The sequence below is a fragment of the Argentina silus genome (assembly GCF_951799395.1).
Source record: "Argentina silus genome assembly, chromosome: Y".
Lineage (NCBI taxonomy): Eukaryota > Metazoa > Chordata > Actinopteri > Argentiniformes > Argentinidae > Argentina > Argentina silus.
In genome coordinates this window covers 51,712,660-51,730,159 of record NC_139654.1, presented here as the reverse complement: position 1 = coordinate 51,730,159, position 17,500 = coordinate 51,712,660, and the positions used below count along the sequence as shown (strand labels likewise).

General features: G+C 41.0%; 1 protein-coding gene across 1 annotated transcript in view; it reads left to right on the top strand.

The window, feature by feature from the left end:
* The first annotated feature begins 8,216 nt into the window (after nt 1-8,216).
* Nucleotides 8,217-17,500, top strand: part of pdgfba (platelet-derived growth factor beta polypeptide a) — a 19,584-nt gene continuing 10,300 nt past the window's right edge. Inside the window, exon 1 of the mRNA XM_083696692.1 lies at nt 8,217-8,709. Within this exon, the coding sequence (XP_083552818.1) occupies nt 8,641-8,709 (69 nt within the window). The 5' untranslated portion in view covers nt 8,217-8,640. The remainder of the gene's footprint in view (nt 8,710-17,500) is intronic.

The following is a 17,500-nucleotide window of genomic DNA, read 5'->3' as shown; positions in this document are numbered from 1 at the left end:
TTTCAATCACATGGGTTTTACATCACAATGGGCGTACACATGGGAGCCTATAGTATCGGAAACAAGTCCAGAACTCGCTCAAGTCAGGGGCAACGTGCATTGGACTCAGTCCTTGGTTGTTATGCACACTTCAATCCACACCCACTGTTATGCATAGCACCGTCCACCAGGCCAAATGATGACAAAAGAGACAGTATACAGCCACGGTCAGGGCCAAACCAGGAAAGGTTTTTAAAGAAGGAGGAACATACCTTTAATTCTTCTTTAACCATATTCCCTTCAGTTACACCTCTACTGAAATAATCTACATCCTAGCCTTGATATACACAGCCTCAATCAGAAGTACCTTCTATCCATCTTTCACGACTGTAGCTGTAGCCATGGCAATATGATTTGAAGTAAACATAGTTTTACAGCCAACAGAATATGCTGTAGGCTAAAATCCCCTCCTAGTAACAGCCATGTGGGTTTGAGTGGGAAACAAACAAACCAACAGACAAACCAACAAACATAAACAAAGACTATTTTTATAGTATTTTTCACTCACAAGTCAGGAGGTAAGATAAATGTACAAAGCATCAACCTAAATCGCTACATCACATTTTATTTTGTAAAGTATGGGTTATAGTGCTCAATATGGAAATACATGTTGTTGTTTTTTGATATTTAACAACACAGATAGTTCCATGGTAGCAATCATCACGGAAAGATAAGCTCACAACTCTACAGCTTTACTTTATCCAGGAAGGTAGGCAGAAAGGGGAATTTGTAGGAGATTAAGCTAATATTTTACCATGGAAAGTGTTCTGCATCTGGGAGGGGAGGGGAGACTGCTAAATTAGCCACAGAGCTTATTTGAATGGAAACACCACTGCCAGGAGTGAATCACTTTTAAAACTCAATGATCCTAAAGTGGACAGTTTGGTTATTGGGCAGGTTGGAGGGGAGTTGAACATTGTTGTAGCAATAATCTTGTTATAATTATGATAACGAGGACAGGAAGGGAAGGATGGGCTTGACAGCTAATCATGTGGAGAGAAGGTAAGGCTGTGTCACCTACTTGATTCTAACTTTCTTTTCAATACCATCCATCCCTCCCTCTATCTCTCCATCCATCCCTCCCTCTATCTCTTTCTCCTCTTCCTTGTCTCTTCTTCTGTCTTTCTCCCTTTACCCTTTCCTCTCTGCTGCTCTCTTAGGTGTTTAGTTAAGGTTTGGATCAAGGTAATGGTCAGTTTTAGGTTTTGACCTATGGTCTGGCTTTCAATGGGATGCTGGTCAAGACGGTTACTTTAGTCTCCCCCTCTCCCTTGCTTTCTATCAGTTATGGATGAAGGGGTGATCATGAGTGGAAGAAGAGAAGGAACTGTCGGAGGCAGCAGGCTCAGTCTTCCACCCATTGTTATCACAGCCTAGTACAGAGTATGGATACAGTACAGCCTATTGTAGTTGTGATCCTGTCCAGGTCTTTTCCTGTGTTACAGTCTATTAACAAGAGTTTGATCATGATGATGTGTTTGGAATGTGTCCAATAAGAGCAGGTTTTCCAGAAGGGCCTTATAGAGTCATGGCAACAAGGAAAAATGCTCTACTGCCACAACTTCCTGTTTTTAGCCTGGCTGAGGGGCTGACTCCCTTGTGACCTAGGAAGAACCGGACAATCTGAGACATACGCACACACACACACACACACACACACACACACACACACACACACACACACACACACACACACACAAAACTATACTGTACAGCTTTTTTGGTTGTGTTGCGGTTGTGCAGCGGTCAAAATTTAACCAACTGGCGTTTTATTGTGATTGTGAGATGACTGAAGAGGAACGTTTTTTAGACATCATAATGGGAGTCTTGTAACTCTGTAACTGTTCCAATGTTGGAGTGACGTTGTTATTTAATGGTTGTTGTTCACTGTCAAATACTATCATTTAGAAAATCCCAGATTTTCACACATGGGTATGTATTGTATATTGTTACAATGATGGGTCATGACTGTCAAATAATGACATGGAGAAAGCAATGCTTCACAGTCCACATCTTTGTATCCCCGTTATAATGTTGTGATGACCATCAAATGCTGAATTTAATTTTATGACCCATGATCAACCACGTAACAACACTGGATGATTGAATGAACTTGATCACTATCACATGCCAACTGTACACCAATGTATCCAAAAAGAATATAAGAAAATAAAAATAACATACACCAACATGGAATGTTACCACTTTCTACGGTGTGTTTTTTACGTTGCCCCACAGTTATTTTCCACTGGCTCTCTGTGGTTGGCATATGAATCAATATCTTTATTTATCTTTTTTTCACCACACACAATGATACAACCAACAGATGTTAGTTGCAACCCAGCCCCTCCCCCTATGCCTTTTCACACTGTCCTGATGTCTGCCCTCACCTTTCCTTGTATGTGTTAGTATAGCCTATTCATTTTACAGTCCTGTTCCCCAGTACAGCTGCTCCAAGCTAGCATGTTTTTTTGTGCTGTTTGTATATTTAGCTGCCCAGCATTCACTTCCTCTTCGGTCGACTTGGGAAAACACAAACAATACAACTTAATCTCAATCGCCGCCTCTTGCCTCCCCCCCCCCCCCCCCTCCTCTTCCTCCTCCTCCTCCTCTCTCCTCTTGACTTGAGCTCTGTGGCTGTGAAGTGTTCTCTCATTCATTCTTTAAAAAAGAAATATTTGAGGCGATTCACAGAGCAGTAACAATACCATGGATGACATATTTCCCTTCACTAAAACAATCTGGGTATTTTGTCTCTCAATATGGAGTATGATGCAATGTAAAATTCCCATTCAAATGAGGGGAGGGGGGTGAGGGTGGACAGGATATGTTCCTTCTATTCATGCCCAATTTAACCCCCACAATTTCGACCACCTTGCCCTCTGATACTATGGGTAGAATTTACATTATACTGATACACTTCCAGTCCTTTCAGATCATGTGAAGTACTTTGGGGGTGTAGCAGCTGTTCGCATTCCCTCACCTCTGGTGGTAACTCAGGAAGTTGGCACTAGGGTGAGAGGGGTGATATATTGGCTTCATTAATTAGATCAGCAACTCAGACAGAAACCTAATTAAGGGAGAGAGAGAGTTCCTGTGGAGGAAATGGAAAGGAGATGGGATACTGCATTAGGACAGGGTGAGAGAGGAGAGGAGAGGAGACAAGCGAACAGAAGTAAAGAGAAGAGAAGAGGAGAGAAGGCAGAGGACAGAGGCAAGGAGAAAATAGTGTTCAGAAGTGCACAACTGGTCTTTTTCTTAAACCTAACAGAGGTCAACAAATCTTAGATATGAGATTGAGATTCCTCAAGAAAGAGAAACAGGGCACAAAAAGAAATAGAGAAATATAAATAATTAGTTTATCTTAATCTAACCCAGTTGAGACCAGACTTTCATAATTCAAAAAGCCTGGTGAAATCTTTTGCAGAAAGTAGTTACAAAGGGGTGGAACCCCATTTGCAATGAGTGACACCCCGCAACATGTCAAACCAATCAAATATCTTGCTTGGGCGGTGCTAAAAAAAACCCAACACGTTTCAGTTTTTCCTGCAGGTTTTCTTTAATGTTGCAAGCTAGCATAGGCAACAACTCTCTGCAAAAAGTCATAGCCGGTCTGAAAAGACGATGCACATAACAACAAGCAACCATTCTACAGGAATGTAGGGGGAGGGTTCTTGGAAGGTAACATCCAATGAAATTCACTCCGTCCAGTTCAGTCCAAGCCAGATCGGCTAATCTAAAATTCTCCAGAACCCCAAAGGAAGCGTGAGAACAACGTGATTTGGAGGTATGGGTACGTGAGACTAATCCCCTTTTAACCCAGACTTCCAGGGCCTCTGATTGGTTTTCTTGTCCTGACCAGCAGACGGCTCCCTTTTGACCCATTAAACACAGTAATTTTATTAGGAAACCAGGGACCAGATCAAAACACTGTCGACACCACCCCAATTACACACACTTAGCTTGCCAGACAAACAGACCATACAACCACAAAAATAGAAACACAAAAAAACAACTCAGGCAACTTACTGAGGCAATGGCAACCAAACTACGTAGTTGATTCCACATGGAGAAGTGTGTTAACATTTCAGAGCAAATTAAACTAATATTTAGTAATGATAGAGTAAACTATCTTTGATCGCCAATGGCATCGCGAAAATGAAAGTGAAAGCATTATTAGTTTCCTCAGTTAATTCAGCATTTTAGCAGTATTTTAAGCACATTTTGACATGAATAAATGAGTTGGTTTTGATTATGCAATCCAGTGCCACCTTGTTAAAAACAAAAAAACCTGGGGAGAACCCTGCTATGAATTAACCACCAATTAGAAAAAAATCAGTAAGACCAATTGTGAAGGTATTTGTTGAAAGGACTACTTCATAGCCAACAATTGTTTTGATTAAATCCTGAAATTATTAATTGTATATGAAATACTTTATAAGAGTGTATGAATAGCCTATGTAACCTACTACCACAAAGAACTTGATTTAGTTCACATTTGTTATTGCAGTAAACTACTACATAGTGTATTTGTATAGTGATTCCCAGAGAGAAGTACGCGCTTACTGACTTGAGAAACAGAAGGTGGGCGGGAAATTCAAATGATCGACGGTTTGATCCCGGTACTTCATAGAAAATCCCGAAACTTGAGTCAAGTTTGGGGAAAACATAAGAATACTTCCATAGAAACACGTTCAAAGTAGCCTGAAGTCACCCATTAGCAACACATGTTGTATTGTAGCAGGGTTTTCATTCCTGGGTGAATGTCGTCTTTAAAGTTACTTCAACATCGACTAGTGGATGCTAGCTATCTAGCAATGCTACCAGTCTATCGTAATGACTGTTAGCATGTTAGGTCATACTTTATGCATCCTGTGGTGGCAGTTTTGTCAACGGTGTATGTAACAACAGTTGTTAATGTATCCCTGGTAAGTTTCCCCAAAATTGCCTTTGTAGTTATGTACATAGTTGTTTAGAGACACCTTGTTTTTACATTTGGCAACTGCATCTGTGTGTTACACGTACGGTTGATCTTCTTGCGTTCGGCAAAGATGTATCTTGCCTTGCTGAAGGTATGTAACGCAGACTTGCACTCTAATGAACTAATAATTACATCTAAAATGAGACTGAAATGCTGTCCTTATAAATATATTACAAATTCAGATTGTGATTAAAACAAAGTGTCTATCCGTAATTGTATTAGTGTTGAACATTTTACCTCAGCTTCTTACTAGCCAGTATGTGATATGAAAATGATACTAGCATTCTCATCCATGATAATATGAACTTGACAATTAATGGAAGCATTTTCATTCTTACTTTATTTAGATATTGACAGATCTATCCTTTCTGACACACATGGTTTGTATGTCCTGCTGTCAGAATAAATGGTAAGAGAGAGAGAGAGAGAGAGAGAGAGAGAGAGAGAGAGAGAGAGAGAGAGAGAGAGCTGTGTCCTGGTCCTTAACTCCTGCCTGCTAGGCCTGGGAAGCTGTTTACACACTCGGTACAGTGATTTGATTCAAATATGTTCTTAGCAATACCAAAAACAACAAAGCAGGCTAATGATGAAACAACATTAGTGTCAGGTTTAAGAGAACGGTGAGGATAAGTTTGGGGTATTTTTTGTGTCTATGGCAAGACCCTACAGCTTTCCCCAAAGTGCGGCCGTGGTCTTATGGATTCCCATTCGTTACATATAGCCGCCTCACCCTATATGCAAACCACAAAAAGACGGTCTAATATAACTGTGGGACAATGTTGAATTGACCAAACTGTAGAATGTGGTAACACCATCATACCATGTTGGTTTACAGTTGTCAATTGATGGTCATTATTCAAGATTACAACTATCATGGGTTGAAAATACTTCTTTTTTAATATATATATATATATATATATATATATATATATATATATATATATATATATATATATATATATATATATATATATGTACATATATTTAAACGTAACATTTTGTTTTTACAGATATTTGTATATTTAATTGATGGTACATTATCTTGTTTTATTACTGTTTTTAAATAAATAAATAAAAATACATGAGCTTTCAGCCTCATATAAAAAAAATGACTTCTTATATTAAAAAAAAAATGCCTTCTTATATTGCCAGAGTGAGAACATTTCTATTTCTAAGAAAACATTGATCAGCTGCAATTTATGTAAAATGCAGCTGCACAAGTGTTAACAATAACTACTGTAGTAGGAAAGCACCCCTGTACAGAAATATTAGGTGACCTTAGAGATTTAAATAAAGTTGTATTATTATCATTATTATTATTATTATTATTATTATTATTATTATTATTAAACACAAATAGAGACACACACACACACACACACACACACACACACACACACACACATAATAGATATAAACAAAGATAGAAACACATATACTGCAATAGTGCAGAGTATAGTGATGTTACACATGGTGAGAATGGCACACAGAGAAGTACTGTACATTTGCACTGAGCATAGGCATTACACACACACACACACAAACATATGCAAACCTTGGACACCTTGGACAGGGCATTCCTGCCACATAGGCCTTCATGCTCACATATTCCATCTGAGAGTACGGGGAGGTATGAGGGCAAGCATGACAGTGAACTTGATCCCCCTCCTTTCAAGATCCATCAAACACAGACATCCTATACACACACACACACACACACACATGCGTGCACTCACACATAGACACACACACACATACTCTCACACACTCTCACACACACACACACACACACACACACACACACACACACACACACACTCCTTAATAACCATTATCGTCATCATCAAGGTGAGAGGTGGCCCAGTCCATCAGTGACAACGTCTCAGCTGTCAATCACTCAGCGGATATAAAAGGTCAGGGAGGGTCCAGAAATAGCCCCCCAGGGATGGCTCACTCCTGTCACTTCCTGTAGCATTTGGGAATGTGGAGGAAGAATCTGCCGTGACCTCTGGCAGCCAGCGTGACCCTGACAGCGACGTGTGAGCTTCCTGGAAAATGAAGTTGGTCAAACGGACGCACACCAAAGCTACTGCATAAATGTACTTATAGGCTTACAAACTCTGCATCAGGGTTGGGATCCATTATCATTTGAATTCACTCATTGCAAGAAGTTCAGCTAAATTCAATACTGTATGTGTATTGCCCATTGTTTTCCATGAGGATTTTTCAATTTGGGGGATACATTTTAAATTCAATTATTGCATTGCTTTGAAATTCAAAATTACCTGAATACAGTCTGAATACCGAGTACATATATTTATAGTATGGAGAGTGTATCATGACAACGTTGTTTACTGATAAGATAACATGGTCAGGAAAACTCCAGGCCCCAGTCATAGAGAGGTTGGAGTTTGATGCACACTAAAGAGATGCACTAATCTAGTTTGTGTGTGTGTGTCTGTGTGTGTGTGTGTGTGTGTGTGTGTGTGTGTGTGTGTGTGTGTGTGTGTGTGTGTGTGTGTGTGTGAGCGGGGGGGGTATTGACAATGTGGTATGGTGAGTATTCATGTCATGTCATACAGTATGTTTGGTAGGGACGCCGTCCCGTTAGAAGACGCTCCCTTTAAGAACACCCTTCTGCGCCCCACGCTTCACCAAGGAGAATCTCTCCTTGTTCCTAATATGGACATGGCAGCCCAGCCTTAAAGGGGCGGAGGAGAGGGTACCGATACAAACTTGAGGAGGCCGTTCCCATTTGGAAGGCAGTGCACCGTCCAACGTAATCAAAGTAGAACGGCACCGAGGCGCGAATAACCTGAGCTTGGATAAACGGAGCAGCAGAGAGAGCCACGGACACTGTTTAGAATCAGGAGAAGTTGATGTCAGGACGGGTTCGCGTTGACCGGACACATCTGACAATAACGCACGTTATATTAAATTACGCAGAATAACAATCTCAAGAATGCAAACTTTAACTGGATACAGGGGAATGGAATTGCAATGATTTCTAATTCACAGAGATGTAGCTCTTCTCGACATCTGGATTTTGTGACTCGAATTCTGCCACCTGCCCGTTGGACAAGAGAGAATAAGGATGCACTCAGAAGCATTTACACACATTGAAACTGATGAAGCGGAAAACCGAAGCCGCGGACAAGTATAGACTATAGATACTTATTAATATCTGGAATTCCGGAGTCATTGGCCAAGCAAACATAGAAAACCTTTTTGTGAATTCTGTCTTCTAACGTTTCTAGAGATTTTGTACTGTTTTCTCTTTTTTGGGACTTCACTTTGTAGGAAGAGAAGGAATAGACGGAATATCTACAGTGGAGTGTCTTGATGCTTGACGTTTGATGACTCAACGTGGGAAATTGTGTTCAGTGCGTACACCGAATCACCGACTATTATTCAGTGACACTTTCGGATATTTGCCGGTGTAGCGGACGTGCCTCTGTGTGCGCTGCTCTGCCCGAAAGCAATTTGATTCCATTCTAACCTGGAGTAGGAGACACACCGGACACCAGGAGCCCGAGCTGTCCACTGTCCGGCCCGCGGTCGTCGCGCGCCTCCATAAATGCCCGGGCCGTCGCGCGAGGCTGTCGCGGCTGGGCACCAACATGAGCTCGTGGGTCCTGCTGCTGCTCGCGTCGCTCACCGCGGCGCGTCTGTGGTTCGTTCGTGCTGAGGTAAGATACTCACCATGCTGTTTTACCCAGATATTTGTTGATTTATTTCACCTTTATTTTGGCAGGGAGTCCCATCTTTATTTTGGCAGGGAGTCCCATTGAGACCAAGGTCTCTTTTACAAGGGAGCCATCCCATCCATTGTCTCCCTAAATGAAGTGATGGCTCCCAATTGCATTTATAGACAATACATGAACTACATGCATGTCTTAGTTGTTGTAAGCCTACATAGGGCTACCCACCATGGTGGATGAAGTGTGATTTCATTTAAGTGAACGGGACGAAACAAAACAAAACAAATATGTATCCTAATCAGGTTGAACTTCTTTGTGCTGTTGGTTATGTATGACGTTGTCTTTCCTGGAACAGGTGTACCTATTTGTAGTATACATGTCCACACTTGCTCAGAAATTACCCCCCTAATCATTAGGCCTAGATGTGATTGTATGATTTCTATAAACACTGTCATGAGGCCTCATACAGTATCAAAAAGGAAATTAACTCTGTGTGTACATGTGTGCGTGAGTGTGTGTGTGTGTGTGTGTGTGTGTGTGTGTGTGTGTATGTGTGTGTGCCTATTTTATATCAGCAATTATTCCACTGGAGTGCAGACAGACAGTCACCCTGAATGAAATACGACTTGGACCGTGTCCCAGGAGCAGAGCTCACAGTAGCTGGAGCCAAAACACGTAATTCAATCATCTAGTAGTAGAGGCCTGCGGTATCATTGTCATGTGGCTATAGAACAACTAAGTTGCCCTAGACACTGATATGATGTGGATTGTATTTAAACACAGGGGAAGGTGGGACTCTTGTGTCCACCGCATGGCTGTGGGAAAGGGTGAGAGTTGGACTATGTCACAGACCAGGTGGCTGCGACTGTGAGTGTAGCGGACGGCTAACTTAGCTTTGGACGGCAAGCTTAGCTTTGGACGGCTAATTTAGCATCGGACGACTACCTTAGCATCCCCCCACGTGGTCTCGACGTCAAGCATTGTCACCCCCGACCCAGAAATGCCTTGGTTTTTATCGGTCACCAGTATGGGGGTGCTTTGGGGTCAGTTGTGTCATTATGATGTGGGTTGGAATCCCGGGTCACGCTGTGGCAGGGAGGGACTGTGTTACAGTGGTGCACACGCGAGTCTATCAGCATACATTTGCCCTGCTAAAGGGTTCATGGAGGAGGAGGAGGAGCAGGAGGTCGAAGGAGGGTGGACGTAGCAAATGGCTAAGTTTGCTTCATGCAAACCTATTTGTCTACCTCAGACTTGAAGCACTGTAGCCCTCAGAATACCTTGACTTTTCTGGGTCAGTGGTATTGATGGTGATTTGGAGGATGATGTTGAACTGTGAAGTGGGTTGGAATATAAGGTCTGCCTGTGATTGGGATGGACTATGTGGCTCTTATCTTTTCATGAGTAGTCTTAGCCTCAGTCTGGCTGTGATGCGGCCTCATTTAGACCTAATCCGAGTGGACATACGCACACAAACGCAGGCTCACACTTTTATACACATGTCAAGCGTACTTGAGTCACTGTATTATATCAATACCCTAATACTCTGAATGCTCTCTTGTTCTGTATCGGTTCAGACCTCCAAAAACACCGGGGGTTACATCAACTCTGCTCAGATTTGATTATCCCTAAATAGGTTTGGCCAGGGATCACACAAAAAAATCATGTTTTGGATGATTGTTTTCACCACCAAGAGAGGACGATTGCCATTGCGTGGCTTTTTGATCCATTTTACATAAGAATCCCCACTAATCTGCCTGGGATTTCAAATACTGTGCGTGTGTGTGTGCATGTGTGTGCATGTGTGTGCATGTGTTTGTGTGTGTGTGTGTTTGTGTGTGTTACCAGACGTGCACACACAGAAAAGCGCAGTAGCACGTAAGAGTATTTGAGTCCTATAAGCCCCGAGTGTGGAATATTAAGGTAAGTCTAATTCTTGGAGGTTGCGTAGGGATGTACTGGAATCATACTGACACAGTTCCTGCATCTGGCTGGTAGATGTGTGAGATAGGGATGGAAGCAGCAGTCATGGGCCTACAGCAGGGGCTTAAGCAGCAGTCCTTTCCAACTCATTTTAAACCAAAATAAAAAGCTTCAGTCCTAGAGACGACACACAAATGTTTTGATTTTTATTTATGGTTTGTGTATGTGCATGAGCACCGTTTCTCAGCCCATTCTCTTTCTTGACATCCATTTTCCAATTTCTCAATCCTATCCTCCCTCCATCCCTCTATCTTTCTCCCTCTCTCTCTGTTTCATTCTCTCATTCTCTCGTGTCAGTTCGACTAATGGTCTGAAGGCACAGCAGGTTGGGAGAGATTGCTGTTAGCGGTGTTCTAAATCAAAACCCCTCTCTCCTTTTCCCTGTCTCACTTTATCTCTCCATCCATCATCCTCCCCTCAGTCTCTCAGACAGGAGGAATCTACTCAGCCTGTGTGGGGGGCTACATCGCAGGTGTGTGTGTGTGTGTGTGTGTGTGTGTGTGTGTGTGTGTGTGTGTGTGTGTGTGTGTATGTATGTGTGTGTGTGTGTGTGTGTGTATGTATGTGTGTGTGTGTGTGTGTGTGTGTGTGTGTGTGTGTGTGTGTGTGTGTGTGTGTGTGTGTGTGTGTCAGCAGTCTGCCAGTCAGCTGGCCCCATCATTCCATAACACATCACCTTTCTACTCTAACATTCCATACACTATATTTTCCCATGGTGCCTTTGGGCTTCCCCTTCACCAAGGCCCTTGTGTGTGTGTGTGTGTGTGTGTGTGTGTGTGTGTGTGTGTGTGTGTGTGTGTGTGTGTGTGTGTGTGTGTGTGTGTGTGTGTGTGTGTGTCCTACTTTAGCTTAAGTGGGTCAGTTAGAGGCTTGTGAAAATCAACCAGGTGTCCTATGGCTCTGACCATCGCCCACCTAGTAGAGCTGCTGGAGAGAGAAGAGGGAGGGAGAAGAGGGGGAGTCCTGACACAAGAAAAGATATACACACATGCAAAACCACAAGCACACATACACACAGTCTTGTAAAAAGCAAATACACACCAACGCAGATCATTGCTTCATCCACACATCTCTCCTGTTAGGATATAGAAAACTAACAAATTGGTTGTTTATAGAATTTTTAAATGTGTTTATGGATTATGCTTGTGTGTTGGTGCGTACAAATGTGCTTTCCTGCATGCATGCATGTTTTTTTGCTTGGTAGTTGCTGGGGGTGATTTTTTGTTTTCTCTGTTTGTTGAAGCTGTTTGTTTAAGTCCCTCATCCAGATAACTGTGACTGTATTGTTACACACACACACACACACACACACACACACACACACACACACACACACACACACACACACACACACACACACACACACACACACCAGGGATTGGAAAGTACTTGAATACCGTCATGGTCTTGCTGTACTCACATGATCTCACTCGGCATCTAATATACAGTGCCTTGCAGTATTGGAAATAAGAAGCATTTTGTCTTCTTTTAGCTCTATATCCAGTTTGGATTTGAAATCAAACAATTACTATGGGGGTCAAAGTAGAGATTCTCAGCTGTAATTCAATGTTTTTTTTCTTTCAGATTGGGTTCACCATTTAGAAAGTACAACATTTTGTGAACATAATCTGCCCATTTCAGGGCTCCAAAAGAGAAAAAAAATCATAGAATGTCCAAATAAAGCACTCATGTTTAGTATTTGGTTGACAATCCTTTGCATGCCCTAACTGCCTGAAGAGTGTGACCCATTGACCCCACCAGATGCTGGGTATATTCTCTGGTGATGCTCAGCCAGGCCATCTTCCGTTGTTTGTTTTGAGTTCTTTTTGCCTTAAGTCTTAAATCTAAACACTGACTTGGCCAGTCAAGGACCTTCCACTTTTTGGCTCTGAAAAACACCCTGGTTGCTATGGCAGTATGTTTTGGGTCATTATCTTACTGTGTGATGAAGCACCATCCAATGAATTTGGAGGCATTTGCTTGTACTCAAGCAGACAAGATGTTTCTGTACACTTCAGAATACATTCTACTGCTACTGTCAGCAGTAACATCATCAATTAAAATAAGTTAGCCAGTTCTAGTGGCAGCTATACATGCCAAAACCATAACCCTTCCACCATGTTTCACAGATGAGGTGGTTTTCTGTAAATCTTAATCCAAACTTTCCACTTGCAATCACTCTGGTACATGATAATAGTTGTCTTATCTGTCCATATGAACTTTTTCCAGACTGCAGGCTTTTTAGGTACTTTTTTTATCAAACTGTAACCTGACCATCCTTTTTGAAGATAACTAGTGGTTTGCACCTTGCAGTGATGTGTCTGTAGTTTGGCTGGTGACATATTCTGTGGATGGTAGTCTCTGACACATTCACGCCTACCTCCTGGAGAGTGTTCTTGAACTGTGGAACAGTTGTTTTGGGGGTTTTCTTAATTATTGTGAGCATTCTTCGGTCATTGACTGTAGAAGTCTGCCTTGGCCGACCAGCACGTTTGCAATAGCTCACCAATGCTTTTTTTTTTTAGGATGTTCCAAACTGTTAATTTTGGTAAGCCTAAGGTTTTGGCTATGTTTCTGTGATTTTTCAGCATAACAATGGCTTCCTTGACTTTCATTGACACCTCTTTGGTCCTCATGTTGACAGACACCAATAGCAGACTCCAAAGGCAATCGCAAAGCCTAAAATCAGTACTTTGACAGCACTCTTATGCCTGCACAAATGATGTGACAGAACACACCTGATAAGCCTGTTTTCCAATGCTCCTGATTCCCTTGTATAACAAGGATTGTAATTTCGAAATTGTGAAACCAATTTGAAAAAAGAAAACATTGAATTAAAGCAGGGCATCTCTACTTTGTTTGATTTCAAATCCAAATACTGTTGGAGAACAGAGCTAAAAGAACACAGAATATACCTCATGTACACAAGTATTCAGACCCTTTGCTATGACACTCTCAAAATTAGCTAAAATGCAAAAATGTCATCAACAAATCACTCAATAAGTTGAATAGAGTCCATCTTAATGCAAGGATAATAGTTTTTAATTTTGGAATTAATATCTTTGTTTTTATAGGGTCTCTGATTTGCATAGGAATCAATTACACACTGTGTGGATCAGGTTGTCACTACCAACTGAGCAAATGGAGAGGAACAAAACTGCTCAGGAATGTGACCCTGAGTCTATAACACAACAAAATGTGGAAAAAGTGAAGGGGGCACTTTCTGAAGGCACTGTACATATCTCTTGTTACTAATTTGATCTGTCTATCAGAAGAACCACACATGTTACACATATCCTCTAGCTAACCTAATCTAATATAGTTGTAATTGTAGTGTTGTATTACTCTTCACCAATTGTCTTTAGTTTTGACTGCTTTTTGAGTCAATGTACCACAGTCTTATTTAGAGACTGGGTTTAGGGGTAGCCTATTTTTCCTTAAATCCACTTTGATCTTTCAGATCAAGATCTCTCTGTGTTGTGTTGGGTGGTGCTATTGTTTTTGAAGACAGAATATTTCACTAAGGCATTATTCACTTATAACCTTACAACCCCGCAGCATCCAAATTTGGAGCAAGATCCTGGAAAAGATGGTATGGCCTTGCGGTCATACTAGGTGCAGTTACCATACTAAGTTGTGATGTAGTGGGTCAGGATGCTAACAATGGTACATCTGTAAACGTTTTAGCTTTTTTTTCCTTTTCTTTTTTTAGGGGTAGATCAGCTTTGAAATTAGTTGCTTGCATCATCAGTCCCTTTTTATAATTTTTTTCCTGCCCCAACCCTCCCCTGAGTGGAGCACATGAAACCCTTTATGGTTTATATTAACCATTTTAAGTCATTTGTGGTTTTTAATGTGTGGCAGACAGACTAATTAAGTGCCTTTCCTTTTAAGTATTTGCCTCTTCCATTTTTGTGGCAAAGCTGCGTTGATTTGTATTGAGCATATACCTTCATACACTTTTGTTAGTTGCCTGTGTGACATGATTTTACCGCCGTTGTTGACGATGTCATTAATACAAATAATACCATTCTTACACATTTACTCCAAAAAACATTGTTTTTTTCTATCAGTATATCGGAATGTAGCCATATTATTTGCTGTAACATTTGTTCTGTCTTTTCTGGAGGATGAAATTGGAATTATAGCCAACTCTTTATGACTTCATTCAAAAAAGGAGGATACTTTAAACAGTGTTCCATTGACAATCCACTTGAAATGGGCAGTTTTCATCTGAATAAAAGCAAAGAGGCCCCTTTAAATATTGGATGTGTCTTTCTTAGTAACCTACTGGAAAACCAGTTTGGATTTAAATATAATTTTCTTTAAGCAAGAGGTTTAATGCCTTCATAATTTACAGTTTTAGCCCTCCAAAGTTTCCCATCTATTTTCATCATTTAAATTATCTGGGATTTGTACACTATATTTTTCTACACAAAGCACATGTACTGCACCATCAGCCCATTTAATCATAAGACCACATGTTAATTTAAAGTTTGTATCTTTCAGAGACCTAATCCGTAATAAAGTGAATTTATTATAGTTAGATTTTAATCCAGAGGATCTGGACAAATGTTCCAGGTCCTCCATTAGACCCCTCAGGGTTGAACATGCAAAGTGGACGCAAAGAGCAAGTTTGTGTCATTCATTTTCCACTCTGGCACCATGAGTTGAAGTTGAATGTATATCACATGATTAATGACAGTTTTCATGAATTAATCAAAAGGTATATTAGATCAGCTCATGAAGAAGGGCAAGATGAAGAGAGAGGAAATTGTTTAAATATCAAGGTATTTTAATGGGGACCAATTCATATTTCAAAAACCAAAAAAACACACAAAAAAACCTACTCTCAACGCTTTTGTTATAGTCATCATGCCCCTGTAACTTTGGTGGTAACGTATAGTAACTTTGGCTCGCTTCAAGGCTCTACATTGCAGGACATGAACCCCTCTCAAAGACCCTTATACGGTTCCCTGATCACCCTGTAGACATATGATGTGACAATATTAACCAATATTGGAGAAATACACACACCACGCCAAGCTACTGCCTAAAACCATTCTAGGGGAAACACTGATATGTGCAGGACCTTTTTAGCATTTTTTTTCCAGCAGTGTTTTGGTTCAGTAGCAATACGTACTGTTGATTTGAAATTATGCTGAAAACAATGTAGTATTGCATGAAATGTGGTTAGGTTAGACCACAGACTCCCAGACCTTCCATCCAAATTCTGACGATGATTTTATGCGGCAATATTCTGACATATATGTTTAGCTGAAACAATGCTTGGTGTAGGGGGCATATGCCTACTTTTACTAGTAGGCTAATGATGATGAAACAGAAAACAAATGATTTGTTTCGCTCGGGTCAGTTTGCTACAGTTGTCATAGAGAACAGCTATCACCAATAGGCTAAATCTAGATTTTTGTTATTTTGTACATTTTTTATTTTATTTTTGATCATAATGCCATTTCCAACCTGTCCATCCCGCTTCACCCTACCCAAATAGGGGGTGGAAACCCGAAGAGAGCCATTAAGAGACTTTTCATCCTGACCATTACTAACAAATAGGTATGTCCAGAAAAATCTCAGTTCTGCGCACTATGCAAGATGCACAGGCATCTCTGTCACAGCCATCTTCTCATGTCCTATACAGGCAACCTTTCTACCCAGTCTCAATTCCACTGAAAGACAGCCTCCAGAGGGGTGAAAATTGTTATGTGTCACCTGGTATACCTGGCAATCTGATATTTTAAGGTAAATCGACACTCTACGAATAACACAGTGGGCTGCAACCACCCCCAGTGGAACAATGGTGGCCAACAGCGACAGAGTAGCTCCGACAGCATTGATGTAGACTCAAATTAAGCCTTTTTTTTTTTTTTTTACCATTGTTAGAATTTCAAAATTACAAAAAGGCCGCCAACATACCACCAAGTAATTGGAATGTTGGTTTCCCCCAAACACAAATCTGTCTCTCCTCACTGATGATAATGCCATTGAAACTCACATCTGAACCGTGAAAAAAACATTGCGCCAAACAAGGCAGGCGGGAAGTCTTGTTTTATGCGGCCCAGCCTGGGAGTTTCTCATTAATAGGCTATTTAGGAGGACATAGGGAGATAAGGGCACGGATACCCATGCCCGAGACCAAAATTCTGTTTGTCATAAACAAACAAAAGAAGCAATACTAAGATCAATAACTGATAATGACACCTACAATCACTGCAAAATGAAAAAGATGGCTTTGTAAATAACCAGATCAACATATCCCTTTGGCTATATGCAACATGTAGAGAGCTGCACATAAAGGATGGTCACATATCGTTTGTTCCATCATTGCTAAAATGTATTGTCCCATTTTCCTTTGGTCAAAGAATAATAACTTTGCCCTTGCCCTGGTCAGGTGAACTTGCGGGTTGAGGTAGAAAACATTTGGAATCTTTATAAAATAGAAGCAATTAGTGCAATCAATAACTGATAATGACACTACAATGACTGCAAAATGGATAAGGATATTTGAATACACAAGTAGGTCCCATTGCTTGGTCCTTGTTAAGATAACCTGATATTTAAACCATTTCTACTCTTCATCTCTGTAATTTATAAGCTGCTAGAATGAACTTGATTTTTCCAATCTATCTGATAAGGCAAGCTGATAAGGCAAACCATCACCAACCATTTTCTCTCTCAGAAGAGGTGTTGCTTATTTTCACCACCTATGTCTACCTGTTGAAAGGTATAACACCCAGTTACAGAGAGCACTGCTCAGACCCGGGGGCCCTGAGATTGG